The 19462-nt window shown below is 47.4% G+C and overlaps 3 protein-coding genes across 6 annotated transcripts; 1 reads left to right on the top strand and 2 right to left on the bottom strand.

Annotated features, from left to right (window-relative positions):
• Window positions 1–1669: 1669 nt before the first annotated feature.
• nipsnap3a (nipsnap homolog 3A (C. elegans)) lies at window positions 1670–4625 on the bottom strand. Of its 2 annotated transcripts, none has more exons than XM_077532610.1 (6): window positions 4469–4625; window positions 3589–3796; window positions 3346–3507; window positions 2064–2207; window positions 1936–1998; window positions 1670–1865 (listed from the first exon to the last, which is right to left on the bottom strand). In XM_077532610.1, exons 1-6 carry the CDS (start codon window positions 4595–4597, stop codon window positions 1789–1791), a joined length of 783 nt encoding a protein of 260 aa, XP_077388736.1. In that variant the 5' UTR covers window positions 4598–4625; the 3' UTR covers window positions 1670–1788. The 2 variants fall into 2 exon arrangements, with proteins under 2 accessions (XP_077388736.1, XP_077388734.1); XM_077532608.1 differs by having other exon boundaries at window positions 4421–4596.
• An 869-nt stretch (window positions 4626–5494) lies between these two features.
• Window positions 5495–11525, top strand: noa1 (nitric oxide associated 1). Of its 3 annotated transcripts, XM_077532605.1 has the most exons (10): window positions 5495–5807; window positions 6799–7364; window positions 7458–7713; window positions 8323–8487; window positions 8565–8672; window positions 8741–8835; window positions 8909–9040; window positions 10172–10288; window positions 10369–10486; window positions 11288–11525. In XM_077532605.1, the coding sequence occupies exons 1-10, from the start codon at window positions 5603–5605 to the stop codon at window positions 11518–11520; spliced, it is 1995 nt and encodes a 664-aa protein (XP_077388731.1). In that variant the 5' UTR covers window positions 5495–5602; the 3' UTR covers window positions 11521–11525. The 3 variants fall into 3 exon arrangements, with proteins under 3 accessions (XP_077388731.1, XP_077388730.1, XP_077388732.1); XM_077532604.1 differs by having other exon boundaries at window positions 6799–7713; XM_077532606.1 differs by lacking the exon at window positions 10172–10288 and having other exon boundaries at window positions 6799–7713.
• Window positions 11526–11527: 2 nt separating this feature from the next.
• Window positions 11528–18641, bottom strand: rest (RE1-silencing transcription factor). Its single transcript, XM_077532603.1, has 7 exons — window positions 18497–18641; window positions 16842–17072; window positions 16521–16755; window positions 15493–15719; window positions 15260–15420; window positions 15097–15180; window positions 11528–13595 (listed from the first exon to the last, which is right to left on the bottom strand). The coding sequence occupies exons 2-7, from the start codon at window positions 17057–17059 to the stop codon at window positions 12184–12186; spliced, it is 2337 nt and encodes a 778-aa protein (XP_077388729.1). The 5' UTR covers window positions 17060–17072; window positions 18497–18641; the 3' UTR covers window positions 11528–12183.
• Window positions 18642–19462: the final 821 nt, after the last annotated feature.

Genomic DNA, 19462 nt, shown 5'->3' on the forward strand with positions numbered 1-19462 from the left:
CTACTGCCACTCACGTCAACAAGTTGCGTGCGTGACAAGTGCAACAACTAGTAGTCCAGTTTTGTTACTTTTTGGGGGTTTTGCAATATGATATGGCCTTCAAAGCAAATTCCAGATTGAAAAAAAATCTGCTTGTTTGGAATCCATCTTTCTGTACGGTTATTTGATTTTGGGTCAAAAATCAAATCAAATTCCGTGTAAGCCTTGTGGCAAGAGGGCGAAAGCTGAAACGTGATGTAACTGGGGCTTATTTTAAAGATACAAAAAAACATCTTCATTTGGGCTTACTAGGGATGTTAAAAAAAATCGACTCAGCAATATATCACTATATTACAGCGCGCAAATCGCGAATCGATTCAATAGGCGGCCAAATCGATTTTTAAACATTCATTTTTTTAATGGAAAACATCTTACATGTGCTGCATTAGAGGATGGTGGGAAGTCGAATATATCCAAGTTGTTGTTTTTTTTTTCCAGTTCCAACCTGAAAGCCTTCAAGGTGAAAGTAAACAACAAAAATGGCGGATGGTGATAAATTTTTTTTTTAAATTTTGGTTCTCAAAACTCATTTTGACCTCCAGCAAACTTACCTGCTCGTAATTTTGCTTCATTTATTGTTTTGATCTTATTTCATAAGCATTCCATACAGTTCAGTAGTTGACTGTATAATTTCATGCCAGGAAATAGCGGCATACTGTCACGTACGATGTGGTACGTCAAGTTATTTCTAATATTTATGAATGAAGAAAGCTATCTAGTTTCATACTCGAGTAAATTGTGTTTTACCATTCAGGGTCTGTAGTCGCCATTGTAGAGTGACATCACTTGTCGTCCGTCGGTGAAGTCGGGCTCTTTCTTTTTATTTTTTCGACTTCGCAAGTGGAATTTCCGAGTTGAAGGGGGCGTTCCCGTACACACTTCCTGGTTTAAACTCGGAAAAGTCCCACTTCCGACCATCCTCCAATGCAGCAATAGGGTTACGGTTCACATGTTAAGCATGGATGAACATTATATGAATGGAACATGAAGCCTTAAGATTTGAATTCAATGCTGTTCAAACATGAAATAGATTGCAACCAGTTAGTTACATATATATATATATATATATATATATATATATATATATATATATATATATATATATATATATATATATATATATATATATATATATATATATATCACCATTATAAGACTGAAGATTCAGGTAAATAAATAGATTTTCATTTAAATTTTACAGTGTGCAAGTTTACTGAGTAGTATTTTCTGAATTTGGATAAAAAATTTGCAATTGATTTATAGATTCATATCTGGATTAATTGGTATGGAATTGTGACCTAGGAATCGTGACACGAATCACCTGGTACAATTCACACCCCCATGTGCATCCTGTTTTGAAATGATTTGGTCTGGGAATCAATGAGCTTGATTGCTTTGAATTGATCTGAACTGGTGAGAAACCGCTGGAAATCGGAGACAAGTTGTCGCTTTGCAAGTGCTGGCTGACACTCAGCAGCAGACATCATCATCATCATCATGAGCCAAAACATCACATTTTGGAGCAGATTCTTTTTTTTTTGTGAAGTCGGGTGCTCATCACGGGTGCCAGCTGCAGTCATCGTGAGAAGTTTCCCGTCGTATTGGAGTGCCAGATGACGCATACACAAACTTTGTTCCACAACTTTATTTGGAAGCCAACAAAAACAACAGTTTTTGTGTCTCTTTGGAGAGAGAGGACAAGCCCCGCCCACCGCCGCAGGATGCCCGCTTTGCCGAGGCGTCAACAAATCACTTGATGGGCGAGAAGGAACACGGGAACATGACTTTGGTCTGGCGAGACTCCAGCAGGCTCAAGGCGCCGTGCGCTGAAGGACACCACGTCACGTCACATGTCACGCCGCCGTGATGTCATAAGCCTGCTGGGCGGGGTCTCACCTGCAGCCTCACGTTGCACTTGATGCCGCTCGTCGGCGCTCTTGAACCACCACAGGGCGTAAACTGGCGAGGGCAAGCGCGTCACCTGCGTGTAAGCAAACGTGAACGTAAACGCATATCGCACTCACCTGTGTCCAGCTGGCCGATGTCGCTTTGGAAGGCGGCGACCAGGTGAGCGTGCCCGCGAGCGTCACGGGAGGCGTCCTGGAGAGACGCGCCCCAAAGCGCGGCGGCGCCCACGCGCGTCCTGAAGGAGGCCAGTTCAAAGACACCTGAAAAAACACGCGTACGTTAACGTGACGTTACATGCTCATTTAGTTGAAGACACGTTTGAGCTCACGGACCACCGTGTGTGTTTCCTGCATGCGAAGTGGAGACGAGGGCTGGGAAACTCTCATGACCTCACGATACCATATGCCATACAAGGCTCACCATAACGATTATCTCACAATATGACGATATCGACATTATCGATATATTGCTCAGGTAATAAGTCCTCGATCATCTATGATAAAACGACTCAAGACATAAACTGATGAAAACTGTTTCTTTTTGTACCATCACTGAAACACAATATTCAGACTGCTGTCTTCTTCACACCGAGTACTTTAGTGTATTTCTTTTTAAACAAATATAAATGTCTTCTTAACTTTCCGTCAACAAATTTGTCTTTCTTAAACACGCATGTCATGCAACATGTCAGTCAGTCACATAGTCAATTGTTTCATTTGATAAACTGTGACACCATTTTTTTGTGTAACTTTGCAAAAGTCAATAAATAAATAAAATGACTTCAATATCAAATCCAATGAAATCAATATTCCTCAGAAATTGTGTGCTTCAAAAAGCCGAAACACAAAATCGCCTGAAGACTTGCGTCCATTTCCCCGCTACTCTTATGAGGCGCTCCCCCTAGTGGCCCGCCAAGTAATTGCTCAATAAGTCATCAACAATGGAGCCGTTATAGTGGCTGTATATTCACTACAAATATCGCCATATTTGCGTAGGCGTATTGAGAGTCTTTTGGGAGATAAAGTATCATGATTTATTGCAATATCGATATATCATCACACTCCTAGTGGAGACTAGCATGTTTGGGACTCTGCTGGCCTGATTTGAAGGGGAATGAGGAGAGCCGCTTCGATTGGCTGGGGAGTCATCTGCGTTCTGTCCCACAACAGCGCAAATGACCACTTTTATCGGTGGCAAAAGATGCAAATGTGCGCAAGACTGGAGCTGGGTGCCAAAATAAGGTCCCGCCCCTGCCTTGACCAAGTAAGCTGAGTTGAGGCTGACGTGACGTGACGTGACGTGACGTGACGTGACGTGACGTGACGTGACGTGACGTGACGTGACGTGACGTGACGTGACGTGATGTGACGTGGCGTGATGTGACGTGACGCGACCGACCTCCGCGGTGCGGCGGGGCGCTGATGCGGCTCCAGGGCAGCAGGGCGGCGACGTGGTTGTCTTGGCACGTGAGCATGGGGATGGCCTGGCCCACGTACTCGCCGATCCAGCGCTCGTCCTGAGCGAGCGCCGCGCGCACCGAAGCGCGATGACTGAAGGAGTCTAGGGGGTGATAAGGGGTGGAGCTTATTCACCGAGGGGCAGGACCCTGCGCCACGGACTTGCAACAGACGGACTCCTCACCGTACTTCCAAATATGGAAAACCTGATTAAGGGCGCCGTACTCCACGCTCCAGTAGCCAATCAGCTCCGAGTGGGCGGTCCTCAGGTGAATCTTCTCATTGGTTAGCTTCAGGAAGGCGGAGCTCCGGTCCGGACGGATCTGATAGGTGCGGAACTCGTACAAGGCTCCACCTCCTTCTCCGCCTCCCGTTGAGAGGCCGGCTGAGCGCTGACCACGCGCACACACACACACACACCCCCCACACATACACACACACACACAAACACACATTCAGATATTTGCATTGTGCATGCGTGTGTTCCCTGTTGCTAACATGCTTTTGATGTGTGGTCAACAGCCTGAAAAACAAACGAAAATGTTGATCATTATCATGTGATGACATCATATTGGTCATGGTTTGGTGCTTAAAAAGGAAAAGCAAGAAAATGGTGTGGTCACGTGCGTTGCTTGAAGTTTGAAAACTTGGTTAATTTTCAACTGCAAAACATTTCACATTTCGACAAGCCCGTCCAAAGATCACAAATTGAAATGCAGTCACATTTTGCAAACTTGTCAACCTTGAAGGAGGATTTGATGATCACAAGTTATGTGAGTTCTCAAAGAAATGTTGTTTTGAAATGGAAGACCGAATACAGTTGACTTGTGGAAACAGGTTTATGTGTGTGTGTGTGTGCGTGTGTTTTAATGCTCTCCTGTTCTTTTTTTTTTTTTTTAAGTTTCCATTTTGTTCGTTCTGGTAATTGATGTACAAACACAAATGTTTTCTCCCAACGAGAATTTTGTCAATTGTTTTTGTGTAAATGAAAAAAAAAAAAAAGTGTCGAGTTGAACCTTTAACCTTTGACCTGTTTTGGATCCAGTCGAGTTCGGTGGACTCACGTGAACGTCCGGCGAGAGGCGGAAGCGGGTCGGTAGGCGCGCGCAGCGTGACAAGCGGATCATTTTTCCAAAAAGAAAGAACCAAAAGAGGGAAAGAAAATGTTGATGAAGAAAAATTAGAGCAAACATGCAAAGATCCTCTAACAGCCAGACAGAAGGCTCACTCCAGTCTACTCAACTCAACTCAACTCAACTTTATTTATAGCGCTTTAAGAACAGGCATTGCTCTTATACAAAGTGCTGTACATAAACATAAATATCAGTTTTGCAGTAAACAAGAACAAAGCAAACATTTTGAAGTGTTAATACATTTATTTTCTTTACAAGTAAATACATTTTACATAAAGTCTATCCGAATCGTTTTGCATGTAGGTGAAATGTTGACAGGAAGTGTTGCGAACGTGTTATTGTGTTGCATATGTTCTGATGATCGGGACGCATTTGAACAGATTTGGACATACTGGATTGCTCTTGTTTGGTCAGCACAGCGTAGCAAAGTGAGACTTCTACTTAGCTGGGATGGAGCTTTGGTTTGCTGACGTCATCACGCAGCGTGCCACCACTCACGTGTTTCGTTTCTTGCTTGTTTTGTTTGTGTTTCCCAACTTGTTGTTTGCGGAGGCTGGGTAAAAGGCGGGTTCCAAATATTTTGGAGTTTCGCATGTTTTCTGGCGTCTTCCCTGCTAAATTAGGCAGACACGACAGAACAAGGACAGGATTTCAAGCTCGTCTCCTTTTAGTCAACTCGCTTCTCGAAGGAGGTTCGCTCGCTCGATTACACATCTCTCTCTTTTGCGACATGCGCAGTACACGAAACACTTACATATGTACAACTAAAATATAATTCCAAAAGTAATAATTCACAAAACAAATATTAGTCAATTGCAAGTGAATAAAAATACACACTGGCAAAAATGTTTTACATTTATTTGTTTATTTAGTTGTTTTTTTTGGGGGGGGGTGGGGGGGTGTTTTTTTTTTTTTTTTTTTTTTTTATTAATCACTCTTTCACCCACTCACACAAGCTCACTTCATGTAAGGGGGTGGTTTGGGTTTCCCCATCAAGACGACATCGCTCCGGGACGTCACTTCCGCGCAGTGAAAGGAAGTAACGTCACACTAAGCTCACGGAGCATGTTGAATGCGGCGCGCGTGGCGGCTACGCTGCGGCTCGGATTCCGGCGCTCGACTGGATGGAGCGTGTCACTTCCGGGTTCGAAAGCCGCCCCAGGACGCACTTCGAGCGACCGTACGGCCGGCAGACTCCCGCGCGGACTCGAACGGAGCTGCACGGTGGATCCGGCGCGGGAAGAACGCTTCTGGTACCAGGAGGGCACAGGTCAGCACTGCGCATGCGCATGCCTGACTTTCTGAGTGTTCGGGGACACATTTGTATCCGGGGAGCCGCTTCGGTTTCTCTTTGCTTTCACACAAATGGAATAAAACATTGACCACTTTTACATTATTTGTTTGAGAATGGCCAATAACAAAATCAATGAAAACCATAATCACAAAATCAATTACTATCTTTACCTTTTTCATTTCATGTTGAATATTTTGCAGAAAAAGTCCACAAACGAGACACTTCCGTCAGCAACACTCGTCATCACACGATGACGTTAGTTGGGAAAAGTCACATTTGTGTGAAAGTATGTTGTCCTTTCCTGTCTTCCAAATGAATTTGACCTTTTCAGCTCTCCTTGACCTCCATGACATCAAGGTTAAAGTGAAGGAAAGGTGGCATCAATGTCTGTCGATTTGAGCTTTCCTGTGTGTTTTGGCGACAATCGAGTCAACTACAAAAAAAAAAAAACAATACAAAAAAACAAAGCGTTGTTTCTCCTCGGTCTTCCACAAGACCCTGAAGAAGTTCTCTTGAGGTCGCAATGTTAAGTTGGCAAAAACAACACATCAAAGTCACGTAGCAAAAACTAAATGTGGAAAAACAGTTTTGTAAAGATAAGAAAATGCAATAGATTTTTTTTCCAAACGATAACTAGTAGACTGCATTTTGCGTTTATAAAATTTGCTCCAAGTGAGTTTTTTTTTTTTTTTTTTGTTAAAAACAATTTCAAATGTCTTGATTTCATCTTGGCTACTTTTCCGAAAGCTTCCACCAGTCACAGTTTGCTCGCTGTGTTATCAGGCAAGCGCCATAAACAAATATCACTTTCCAAACCAATTAAAGCTAAGAAAACAGAAGACGAGAAATGCAAGCGTATCGTGCGGCCCCAAAGTTCCTTTTTGTGATGTGGCGCGCCATCTTATGGAACTTGCTTCCCGTTTTTCCCGTATGAGTGGTGCGTTGAAGCGGTCTCGCGTCCTTTCAGATCTCGAGAACGAGGAGGAAGCGGCCTTGGTGGACGCGGTTCCGCCGCCGAACCGGCCTCCTCCCACACCCGCTGCTGATTCTGCTCGACGGACCAGCAGCGGGTCGGAACGGCGCGCTTTGGCGGACGCCAGCGGACCTGACCCCCAGGCGGAGTCCCTCATTCGGTTCCACGACGCCGACTTCCCGCTGCCCCACAGCCTGCTGGCCTCCCACAAGAAAAAGAAGGCGGGGCACAAGATCTACGGCACGCCCGATCGGGAGGAACCTGCCAGCGATACCCACTGCTCGGGCTGCGGCGCCACCCTGCACTGCGCACACGCCGCCGTCCCGGGCTACCTGCCCAGCGAGAAGTACAAGGCCCTGCTGCGGGAGGAGCGTCTCAACGGCGCCACCTGCCAGCGCTGCCATTTGCTGCGCCACCACCAAAAGGCCCTGAACGTGCAAGTGTCGAAGGACGAGTTCCGCGAGGTGGTGCGCGAGATCCGCTCCCGCAGGGCGCTGGTGCTCCTCATTGTGGACCTCCTGGACGTCCCCGACTCGCTGGTCCCGGACCTTCCCGACTTGGTGGGTACCAACAAAGCAGTGGTGGTTGTGGGCAACAAGATTGACCTCCTCCCCGCCGACGCGCCCAACTACCTGCAACGAATCCGCCGGCAGCTGACCCGCTTCTGCGAGGACGCCGGCTTCGGCTCTCAGGTGAGCGACGTCCACCTGATCAGCGCCAAGACGGGCTACGGCGTGGAGGAGCTGATCTCCGGCCTGCAGCGTTCCTGGAAGTACAAAGGCGACGTTTACCTGGTAGGAGGCGCCAACGCCGGCAAGTCCACGCTCTTCAACGCGCTACTGCAGTCCGACTACTGCAAGTCGCGAGCCTCCGACCTCATCGGCAAAGCCACCGTTTCCCCGTGGCCAGGTGAGATCGCCGCAAAGCTCATCAACTTGACCGCAAACGTTGAATGGCGCCAACTGGACTCTTGATGCTGGCCTACATCTAAATGGCGTGGGAAATGTGGCCTATTGATGTCTCTGAAATTAGAAGAGAGTCTGCGAGGGTTTGGCAGTCCTGCAGTAGGTGGTGGTTTCCACATGTCAAATCAAAAAGTACTCATTTTGAGACATTGGTCCATTTGCCTTGGAAAATGGTCGCTGATGACTTTCAAAGTTGTGCCGTTGGCAGATATGGCTCAAGTCTCAGTGGCAAAACTGGACTTGTTCATCACAAAAGAAGAGCAGGCGGTCCAAATGTAGATTTCAGAGTCGGCAAAAGAGCAACATGTTGCCAGCAAACATACAACACGCTCACTTAGGAAGATGCTTTTACCAACAAGTCCAACAACGTGGATGTCGTGTCCTTTGCATACGGGGAACCCACAGCCAAAATTAGTAACTATGAGAGCCCAGTTGGCAAAATTCCACCTTTGCAGGTTGCTGTGGACTCAGATGACTGAGGATGTCCAAATAGCAAATTGCTTTGTTTGTCTTTTGACACGTGTTCGCGGTGGGATTGTTGTCTCGTGCTTAGGGACCACACTGAACCTGCTCAAGTTCCCCATCATCAACCCCACGCCGTACCGGATGTTTCGGCGGCAGCGGCGTCTCGAGGAATGTCGCCGGCGGACGGACGACGACCTGCCGCCCGACCAGCTGAAGAAAGTCCAAGACCTCCGCCGCCAGGGATACTTAGTAGGTAGGTACGTTACAAGTGGCAGTGGGCGGGGCCGCGGCCGTCAGAGGCCTCCAAGCGACTCTGCCTTTTGTGCTCAGGTCACGTCGGTCGAACGTTCCTGCCCAAAGCGGGACGAGCAACCGTCAGCTTCCATGCGGACGCTTTGGCCTTCGGAGAGAACGACGACGGGGAAACGGCGCCGACGGGTGAGAAAGACGATCGATCGATCGACACCGTCGTCGTACGCCGTTTGAAGCAATCCCAGTTTTGACAGGAAAAGAAGACGAGCGACCCGGCGAGTTGACGTACAAGGAGCTGAAAGACGCGCATTGGCTCTTTGACACGCCCGGAATCACCAAGGAGCACGACGTGAGTGCCGCGTCAGCGCTTGAGTCGCGTCTCCCGGACAAAATAAAAATCCAAAGTGGACCGCTGTCCGCAGATTCTGCACCTGCTCCAGCAACAGGAAGTGAGAGCCGTGGTGCCGACGCGGGCCATCATCCCACGCACGTTCGTCTTGAAGGCCGGAATGAGTCTCTTTGTCGGCGCTCTGGCCAGGATCGACTTCCTGGAGGTCAGTAAGCGACACCACAATACCGTTGACGCTCAAGTTAGCGATGGAGGACTTTAGACTTAAAAGGGACACCTTACTCATTTAACAATATTCAGCAGTGAAAGGTGAATATTTTGTCCAGAGTGAATTTGAGAACTGCATTATTTTTCCTGTATAAATAGTCTTTTTTTTTTTTTTACTTGCTGTCGACAGATGTCACCTGTGCTGAGGAAGTAGGTCACGGCCAATCATGCCTCACCTGTTTTCTAGGTTTGGTCAGTAAACTGAGCCATGAATGGTTGTGACCTACTTCCTCAGCACAGGTGTTGTCATCATCAGTCAACAGCAAGTAGAAAACTAATTGTCCATGAAAAATATTGAAGTTACCACATCAATTATCGACAAAATATGAACTTTTGACTGCTGAAAATGTCTCATTGAGTCAAGCATCCCTTTAACGCTGATCAGCAAGCGGCCCGGCCGCCGCTGGTCCAGTGCGCAGGCGTTGAAGCCAGTTGTCGACCAGTAATTCGGAAACACTATTTTGATTGAGGACCAGGCAGAGCAATTGCAACTTCTTCCACTAGATGTCAGAAGGTACAATTCATCTTTGCAAGCATTTTTTTAAATTTTTTTTAAAGCAATTTGCAATTCCATTGTCTGCATTCAGCAAGTGATTGTTTGGCAAGCTACTTGGAAAGGGCCGTGCGAGAGGAAGTCATGTACAGTGTTCCCTCGTTTTCCGCTGGGGTTAGGTTCCAAAAAATACCTGCAATAAATGAAATCCGCGAAGTAGTTAGCTTTATGTTTTACAATTCTTAGAAATGTTTTAAGGCTCTGAAATCCCCGACCGCACAATTTATACACTTTTCTCATTGAGGCATTTACATGTTCTCACATTTCTCTCTTGTTCAAACTTTGACAATGTTCAAACCTTCATAAATTTTATAAAATGGGTATAATACTGTAAAAAAATATGCAAAATTGCACTTAAAAAAAAATCTGCGATACAGCGAGACCGCGAAAAGTGAACCGCGTTATAGCGAGGGAAGACTGTAGTCCAGATGAGGCCTGAAAGTGTCGTGAACATGTTGGACCTCATTTGAAAGACTCCAGCCAGCATTTGGGATTGATTTATGAGTTCCATTCCAGGGTGAGAAGTCGTGCTGGTTTTCCGTCGTGGCCGCCGCTCGACTTCCGGTTCACATCAGCACCGTGGAAAAAGCCGACGCCATTTACCAGAAACACGCCGGAGGCGATCTGCTGGGGGTGAGTGCTCGCCTGCGCGTTGAAAATTGGGCTTGGGGCGGCGACCACGATGCTGACGTCCGTTATGCTTTTGGCTTCAGGTGCCAGCGGGAGGGGCGGAGCGCATGAAGGACTTTCCCCCGTTGGTTCCTCAGGATTTCCGGCTGGAGGGGCGGGGCCCCCTGGAGGCCACCGCCGACATCAAGCTGTCATCCGCAGGTACGCCGCCAGCGCCGTGCACCGCTGCCTGTTCACTACTGTTAATTTCAGCCGACATTTTTCAAATGTAGTCACACTTGTTAGTTTTTATCACAGTTAATCAACTCACCCCAGTTTTATTTAGTCCATTTTTATTTGACTATAAATTTAACATTTTAGTCCAAGAAAACATTTTTTTTAAGTCTAATTTGATGAACATTTTACCTCTGCATACCTTTTTTGTACGCAGATTATGTTGAACATTTCGGATCTAAAACCATTTCACATAAATTTTTCGCTCATCTTTTTGATGAAAAACAACTTGACACGCAATTTGAGTATATCAACAAGTGGCTACTATGGCTCCACGCTGAGCTAATAACTTAACGAGAAGTCAAATTAACATTGTTGGAATGGTATAGCCATTGGATTAATGGCTATAATTTTTTTTTTTACCGTTCACTATGAATCCACCTGCAGATTTTAAAAGGGTGTGTGTCACTGTGTCACGTAACATTGTCACAGTGACAGATTAGCAGAAACAGGATTTTACAAAATTAAATCATCTCATGACATGAACTAAAATGTCCATCGATTTGAGTCCAGTTTTTATGAAGTACATTTTCATCTCGTCCTCATTCGTTGAGAAAAATGCATCCTGATTTCGTCCCAGTTATTGTTTCTTAATGAGGGTTTTCGTCCAATCTAGTCTAGTTATAGTCGGGTGAAAACTACGTGCTGAACAAATGATTTTTGTTTGTTTTTTTGTTGATGAAATGAACCGTACTGTGCGCTCTCCTGACAAGTGTGCGCTGTGTGCAGGTTGGGTGGCGGTGACGGCGCTGGAGGGCCAGCAGCCGCTGCTGAGACTTCACGGGCCGCCCTTGGCGGCGTTCGGCCTGCGGACGCCGCCACTCCTTCCGCACGTGGTTTCCCTCAAGGGGGCACGCGTGCCCAAGTCGGCCGCCTACAAAGCGCCCACACCCGCCGTGCTGCTGGACGTGGGCCTGAGGCGGCAGCGGCACAAGAAGAAAAAAAATAAAAAAGACACTTGAAAGCAGCTCATGAAATCCACTGGTTTATTTTTCGGCTAAGCACCGACAACAAAGAAAAGCAAAAAGATTCTGGCAACCGACCAACTCGGCTTGAATCTCCAACGCGAGTACTCACTTGATCAGGTACTCAACTTTCTCCTGTTTTGACCACACCCACTTGTTAGCGGAGGTCCATAAAGTCAAAACCCGGAAACGGTTTGATTTTTGGATTTTGCCGAGCGGATGAGTAGAAGCAACTGTGGCTAAAGCCAAAATCTGGCAGGGTTCCCACTTTGTGTAACAGAATTGTGCAAGGGCAAAACAGTCCAAACCACACTCACTAAATAAAGACCGAATGTTGTATTCAAAGGAGACAATTGATCATCTATCCATCGGTTTTCTTAACCGCTTACTCCTTACAAGGGTCACGGGGGTGCTGGAGCCTATCCCAGCCCGCTTGGGGCAGTAGGTGGGGCACACCCTCAAATGGTTGCTAGCCAATTGCAGAGAATTGATCATGTTGACGCCATCCATGATAATGTTGCAGCAAAATATTTACAAGTCAACTGAAGAAAATCCAGATTGTCAAACGCTTCAAAGAAAGTCATTTTCACCTTAGACGCCGCCGCAACTGGAATCGTCCGGCGGGCTTGACAAAGAGGAAAAGCGGCGCAGTGCTCGCCCTCAGTTGCTCGTTGGCGCCGCGGTGTTCATGTAGTACACGTTGACAAGATGGCGGTTGAGGTGTCGGCGATATTCGGCCTCCAGGGGGAAATGGCGGTCACAGAAGATGCACGTGTGACTTTGGAGCTCAGTGGGCGTGACAATTTCACAGGTGGGCGTCTCGGGGTCCTTGGAAGCGTTTCCGTTGAGTCCGGAGTCGTCGCTGCCTTCGGAGGCGCCGTCGCTGACGTCGCCGCTCTCGCCGCCTCCCTCGTGGCTGCTGTGGACGCCCTCGTCGTCGTCGGCGTCCGACGCTTTGCCGCACCGCCTGGTAAGCGGCGGCGGGGAGACGCCTTTGACTGAGGCTGCCACCACATCAGCGGAAGTGTCTTGGGGGAGGGTTTTGGAGGGCTCCCTCGGGACCGAGTCCGCCTGAAGCGTCACGGGGGAGGACTCAGGCGAGTGGGCGGAGCTTTCCTGAGAGTCCGGCGTGGCTTTTTCCTGGTCTGTGGAAGACTTCCTGGCGGACCTCCTGGTCCTCTTGGCGGGTGAGCCGGACCGCAGCGACGTGTCGCCTGTCGGGACTCTGCGGGTCTTGGGGGCGTCCATGCACGACAGGTGGAGCGCATCTGCCGCTTTTCTCTTTTTGGACTTTCCTTTGGCGCCCTCGTGAAGGCTTTCTGGCACCGCCGCGCTCCGAGCGACTTCCTCTCGTTCTGACTTCCTCCCACCAGACCTTGTTGGCTTGCCGCCGTGGTTCCCATGGCGCCGGACAGCCGTCGCTTTCGCTTGCGACTGGTCTCGTGTGGGTTGCGGGTCGTGTGGCCCGCGGGTCGTGGTCTTCTTGACTCTTCTCTTGGCCTTGGCGGCGCCCGTCGTCTCCTGCGGTTTCGCTTTGGTCGTCTTTTGTGGGCTCGCCACGCCGTTTTCCTGCTCGACGTCTTTCCTGGCGGGAATGTGGGCTGGCTCCTCCTCCTCGTCCACGTGCAGCGCTTCGTCACTCTTTGCGAGCGACAAATTGACGGGCCCGGACGCTTTGTCAGCAGGAAGGGGCTCTCGCTCCGCCTCTTCTCCGTCAAAGTCCTGGCGGGCGTCGGGCGGGTTCATTTTGGAAGGCCCGTCGGGTTTCTTGACCCTCAGTTTGACCTTGGAGACGTCGACGGTGACTTGGCAGCCCGAGTGTCGAGACTTGATGTGGTACTGTAGGTTGCACTTCTTGGAGGCAGCGTACTTGCAGAGCGGGCAGAGGAACTGGCGAGGGTTGAGGTGCAGCTCCACGTGCTTCTTGAAGTTGCTGCGGTCGGCCGTCTTGTATTGGCAGTAGGGGCACGCCAGCGGCTTGGGGCCGTTGTGGACCTGCCGGGCGTGGCGGGTCACCTCGTGCTGGTTGGCTGCCAGGTAGTTACAGCTCTCGCACTTGAATGGACGCTCGCCTGCGCACAAAAGCCACATCGCTGTCAAACTCCAACAAAATGCAGCTCCAAGACAATTGACTGACTGCTGTTGCTCAGTTTGTCCACTGGAGGTCTCACTGACCTCACAGGGACTGCAAAATGAGCAAATTCATACATACAAACTTGACTATGTGGATTTTGACAAGGTGGGGAACAACTTTTGGAAAAACTGCCCACTTCACTTTGTGTGATACCCATTTGAGATTTCCACACGGATGCGCAAAGGTTAAAGGTCAATTTCAAATGATTTTTCATCTTCAATTGACATGCATCCATACCATACTTATCTGTGGGGAGGGGAGGGGAGGGGGGGGGGGGTTACTCACTTCTTGACTTCTGCTACTTCAGACATAAATGTTGAAAACACATCAAGTCAAAGACACACAAAGACACACAAACACGAAGAGTTTACCGTGTTGCTGCGCCTTTCGAATGCTTCAGTGGACAAACAAAAGTCACAACAATGAAGCCTTGTTTGCATATGATGATGATGATGATGATGATAATGACAACGACCAATATTTTTTATTTTTTTTTAGGCTGAAGTGATTCTAATGTTTGTTGGAAAACAATTCAATAAGCAAATCATTTGAAAAATGCCCAACGTTGACTGTTTTATTTTTGCTGCTGAGATCAATTGATTGCCTTTTCAGATTTGTTGAACGTAAGAGCAGCGCAGAAGTCTCGAGTGTAAAAACATGCAAAAAAGCATGAAAAAAAATTATTCTTTTTGGATCATGAACATCTTTGTGTCTCCACGGCGTGTCTTCAAATCGATCAGCTGATGACTTGAAAACAAAAAGGCCGTTGTGATGCGTCAAAGGCGGGTGCCATTTTTCAGAGTCGCAATTGGCGCGTGTGACGTTGTGAGAGTGTCAAACGCTTGAGACGATGAAACCAAAGCCCGCCTTTGTCGTCCGCATTCTTCAAAGGTTTTCCCACACTGGAAAATCAATCAAATTAGCTGTCCTTGTTGAAAATTCACCATAATGCACAAACTTGTTTGCATAGCCCAAATGGATGTTGAATCAAAGGTCGCGACAAATCTCAAATTGTTGCAACGTAACAGTTAACGAGTTATGGCCACGCACACACGCAGGTGACTTTTCTACCGGCAATTAGTGGCCGCACGCAAACTGATGTGGCGTGTTTTTGCGCCAAGTCACCAATTTTGTTCACATGAAAGTTCCTCAATAGCTTTTTGTCGAAAACAATTGATTGACTCCACTACATTTTCCATGTATGTAACCATCACGTTCATAAATCTTTTGCGGCTTCACAGTTCTTCAACTGAAGTCTAGCTGAGGAGGATTGTTTTGAAAAGGGTCGTATGGCACGACGGTTGAATCGGTGGGGCCCTAACAAAAGCGAGGGGCGTCGCCTCCCTCCACAGAAGGCACCAGAGAGCCGATGGATGGATGGATGGATGGATGGATGGGTGGGTGGGTGGTAGGATGGATGGGTCAATCGAGCTACTCACCGGAGTGCGTGCGCATGTGTCGTGTGAGATGAGTCTTCTGCGAGCTGGAGTAGTCGCAGTACGGACACTGGAAAGGCCGCACACCTGCAAGATGGACACGCATACGTTGTTGGCCTTGCAAGAGGAAGCTCCGCCCCCCAGGCCCCCACCGCGCCTGGCTGACCTGTGTGTGTGCGTATGTGCTGGATATAGTTGCTCTTGCGGTCGGAAAAGTAGGAGCACTGCGCGCAGGTGTGCAGCTTGCTGGGGAAGTGATTGCGCAGGTGCTTCCTCCAGTGGTACTGGCTGACGGTGCTGTACGCGCACAATGTGCACTTGAATACCCTAAAAACCCAAAAACAAAGGCAAACGTCTTGACTGGCCGTTCGGCAAACGTGCGGCTTGCTTACGGCTGACCTGTGGTCGTCGCCCTCCTTGCCGTGATGCTTGAGGTGCGCCACGTAGTGGTCGTATCGGTTGGTGTTGTATCCGCAGCGCTGGCATCGGATCAGACCTTTGGGGTCCTCCTGGGCCGACTCCGCCTCTTTGGCCGCCTTGCCCCCGCCCTCCACGCGCTTCACAACCTCCATCTTGCTCATGGTGTGCGTTTGCAGGTGCTCCACAAAGGCCTTCTCGTCGGCGGCCTGCAAGCGACGTTATTTGAGTCAACGGAAAGAAGAACATTCAAAAAACTATTTCCTTAACGACAGAAAATTTAAACGAAAACAAACTGAAACTACATTTTTCTGGGGGGGCAAAGAAAAAAACTACATATTTTTTTGTTGTAAAAAAAAATTCTCTATTTTCTTGAAAAATAAAATGAAATTGTGAATGACTGTTCTGTAACTTTGTTATCTTTTTCTTGTACAATTCTAACGACAAAAACAATTTTGAAACTTTTTTTTTTTTTTTTTTAAGAATAAAACTGGCTTTTCCTGAGAAAAAGGAATCTTCTTGTAAACTGACTTCTTTTTTTTTTTTTTCTCTCCCCAAGTAAACTTTCAAGTTTATTTCAGTGAACTAAAACTATAAAAAAAAAACTAAAACTCAAATTCAAAAAACAATTTTGTTAATCAGGTAAAATAGAAAACGGAAATGCCTTTTAAAAAATGAAAATATCTGAAACTACATTTTATGTTTACAAAACTAACTTTAATGATTTTAAATGTGATTTAAAGTTGATTTATTTGATATGAAGCAGAATAAGGACGTTTGAAAGTGTGTCACAAAAAAGTGACATCATCGAGCAGCAGCAAAAGATGATGTCACTCCCATGCTGTTTTTTTTAATATTGCGCGTATTTACACGCAAAAAATTTTTTTAAATAAAACTAAGCATTTAAATAAATAAGTAAAAGTAACCATCGAGAAAACGAACTCGATGTAAAAAAAAAAAATGAAATTGAACTGAAATGAAAAATTGTCAAACTGTTAATATAAGCGTGCCTGGAAGTGACACGGCTTGCAGTGGAAAGGTTTCTTCTTCTTGACTATCTCCGCAGGGACGACGACGGCATCTCCATTGGGTGCCGGTGCCGACGGCGGCGGGTTGGGTCCGCTCCAGCTTGGGGCCGCCGGCGCATCGCCGGCGTCCACTCGTCCGCCATGTTGTTCTTGCGCGGCACCAAGGCCCGCAGACGGCGAACAGTCGTCGACGGCATCGCGCTCGTCGTACGCGTACCTGGCGAAAGAGCGGCAGGTGACGTCGGGCCGACCAACTGACCGTCCGTCGGGAGGCGGTTCCCTCCAACCCGCCTGTCCACTCACCTGACGACAGCGTCGTCCTCGCTGTCCGAGTAGGCGCACGCCACCGTCTTGAGCTCCATCATCTCCTTGTCGTCCGCCACGCTGCCCTCTGCGACGTCGGCCGCCGCCACCGCCGCCACGTTGGCCAGCATCACCAGCTGAGGGGCGGCCGAAGCGCGCGCCGCCTCCTCCAGCAGCGGGAAACCTTCCAGGGAGAAGCCCGACACAGACGACGACATGATCGCGTCAAACCTGAATGAGAAAACGTAGCGAGTGAGCGCCATCAGTCCCAAAAATCAAAGACAACGGAAAGTCCCTGATGACAAACACAAAAGTCAGCAAAAATGTCAACAAAATGCACTTTTCAGCCCGTGATGACATCATTCACAAAAACTTCAGCTACCATCAGCGATTATTTGAATGATTGTTTTCTCCATTCATCAACCGTTATTCATTGTGAAACGTCACGTGTCAAACTTGCAAAACTGAATTCAAGATATGAAAATGCACACTCTACAGCTTTTCTCACGTCCGGTTCCAACCTTGATGAAAAAGCACATACCTTGGGTCATAGCGCCCCAAAACATATTCTTGCCACCCACGAAAAACAGAAGAAATGCAAGTCAAGTTGCTCTTTTTGTTTTTGTGCTTTTCAAAGAGTCACTTGCAGAGGAATTGCCGTCACTCACAAACCGGCTCGTCCCCGTTGGCAGCCATGTTTGTGAAAGCGACTCAAATTAGTTGGAAGGCGCTTGACAGTCACCCCTCCAAAAAAAAATAAAAAAAATAACCTCTGGCCTGGCCCAAACAGATTTGAGGATGTGCTGAGTCAAGACTTGCAAGTAGCTGCAAGTTGGAGTACAACATACACAGCATCTACAGACGGACAGACTGATGAGGACATTCAGATGTCAGGACAGACAGATGTCAGGGCAGGGACGGGTGGGCGGGGCTGTGACCTGAGAGAGAATGAAGAAGAAAATGTTTTACAAACATTTTCAGCTCGTCTGCGTGAAGTGAATGCGTTCTGGTAACGTCACTGTTGTGTGCTCGTGACAAAGTTTGCCGAGTGTGTGAGAGTGTCGGCCATTTTGAAACAGCACCAACACGGTCGACAGCGCCCGGCGAGCACTCGCAGCAAAAAACAAGTTGAAGAACGCACCCAAGACATTCGCTGACGCCATTGCTAATCTTCATCATCATCATCATCAATTCTATGAATGTCAAGCAAACTTTTGCCTCACAGACGAACTGCATTCCTTCTTTCGGGATTTGTTCTTCCAAACATATTTCGACGGAGATTGTAGTAGTTCCAAAGGGAAAAAAAAAAAAAAAAGTTGTCGGAACAAGTTAGCGCGAAGGTTTGCTGGGCCACCATTTCACTTTTCAACAAACTTGGCGGAAGTCAAAAGCCGCCGCGAGCGAGCGAAGCGAACCGAAAAGTCCCCAAAGACGCCGTGAGTGCCAAAGGGAGGCACAAGTGCGGCTTCTTGTAGTGTTAGCCATGGTCCTGAATCGCGATCAGCGGCGGACAGCGCCTCGTCGGCCTGGCCGGGCCGCGCCAGGCCAGGCCGACGAGGCGCCTCCATTTTCCACAAGCTGCCAAAGTTTGCTGGGAACGGCGACGCCAAAGTTGCGTGGGGTGGGAGGCCCGCGAAAGTCCCGCTCGCACTCACCCGCTGTCCCTTGGCAGCAACTCGTCGATCGGGGGCCGCCGGGCCGGCTCGGCTCGCGGACAAACTTTCACACGTCGTCGAGGGCGAAGCGGCCGAGAAAGACGGAAAAGTTTGCGCACATTCCTGCACAGCGACGCAGCTTCAATGACGTCATCACGTCCGCCTCGAATACAAAACGCTTCCTTTTACAACTTCGACTACTTTTTCGTTTATTACACTTTTTGATTTTACTAATGTGTGTGTATATATATATATATATATATATATATATATATATATATATATATATATATTAGTATCATGATGTTTAGTATCAAAAACTATGTAAATTGTTTCCCATTCGGCATCCATTGCAGCCTGACCATGCTGGAAGGGGGATTACCACTTCTGCGGTCCCTTCTCAAGGTTTCTTATTTATTTTTATTTATTTTTCCTTGGTGTTTTTTTTGGGTGAGTTTTTTCCTTACCCTTTTGTGGTTTGATCAGGGGATGACGTTGCTATTAGTCAACTGTGGGCATGTGAAGATTTTGAGACTTTTGTGTGATTAAGGGCTATATAAATAAACTTGACTTGACAATTAAACTATTATGCATACATACTACATGTCAATTTGTATTTTTTGGACACTATACATATAGGCTGTTTGACATTCCTCACCACTGTCATCAATGTTATACTTGCCACTTTTCTCTCATTGTGCTGATATCTCACTGTAGCATTTGTTACTTACTAATAGGGGTGTAGTCAAAAAATCCATACGGAACTAATATCGTTGTGGGCCTTTTTTTTTTTTTTTTACACTTTCAAATACAAAACAATGAATACAAAGCTCAACAAAACAAAACAATTTAACTTTCCAGGGGTTATACAAGACTCGACAATAATACATAAATGTTTTCATACCCCTCAGACTTCATACAATGAAGGGATTGTAAATATAACTTAAATTCTATCAGAGAAACCGC

Source organism: Festucalex cinctus, chromosome 9, assembly GCF_051991245.1.
Source record: "Festucalex cinctus isolate MCC-2025b chromosome 9, RoL_Fcin_1.0, whole genome shotgun sequence".
Lineage (NCBI taxonomy): Eukaryota > Metazoa > Chordata > Actinopteri > Syngnathiformes > Syngnathidae > Festucalex > Festucalex cinctus.

What these genes read in the sequence shown, in the direction of transcription:
- nipsnap3a (XM_077532610.1), bottom strand. Translation starts at nt 4,597, where the DNA reads ATGTTTGCTCTAATTTTTCTTCATCAACATTTTCTTTCCCTCTTTTGG. An exon ending in CGCCCCGCCGCACCGCGGAG is followed by an intron (nt 2,208 to 3,345) that starts GTCGGTCGCGTC and finishes GTGTTTTTTCAG; the next exon opens with GTGTCTTTGAACTGGCCTCC. An exon ending in CATCGGCCAGCTGGACACAG is followed by an intron (nt 1,999 to 2,063) that starts GTGAGTGCGATA and finishes TGCCCTCGCCAG; the next exon opens with TTTACGCCCTGTGGTGGTTC.
- noa1 (XM_077532604.1), top strand. Translation starts at nt 5,603, where the DNA reads ATGTTGAATGCGGCGCGCGTGGCGGCTACGCTGCGGCTCGGATTCCGG. An exon ending in CCGCCAGGGATACTTAGTAG is followed by an intron (nt 8,488 to 8,564) that starts GTAGGTACGTTA and finishes TTTTGTGCTCAG; the next exon opens with GTCACGTCGGTCGAACGTTC. An exon ending in CGGGGAAACGGCGCCGACGG is followed by an intron (nt 8,673 to 8,740) that starts GTGAGAAAGACG and finishes CAGTTTTGACAG; the next exon opens with GAAAAGAAGACGAGCGACCC.
- rest (XM_077532603.1), bottom strand. Translation starts at nt 17,059, where the DNA reads ATGTCGTCGTCTGTGTCGGGCTTCTCCCTGGAAGGTTTCCCGCTGCTG. An exon ending in GCACATACGCACACACACAG is followed by an intron (nt 15,181 to 15,259) that starts GTCAGCCAGGCG and finishes TCCATCTTGCAG; the next exon opens with GTGTGCGGCCTTTCCAGTGT. An exon ending in ACACATGCGCACGCACTCCG is followed by an intron (nt 13,596 to 15,096) that starts GTGAGTAGCTCG and finishes TTTTGTGCGCAG; the next exon opens with GCGAGCGTCCATTCAAGTGC.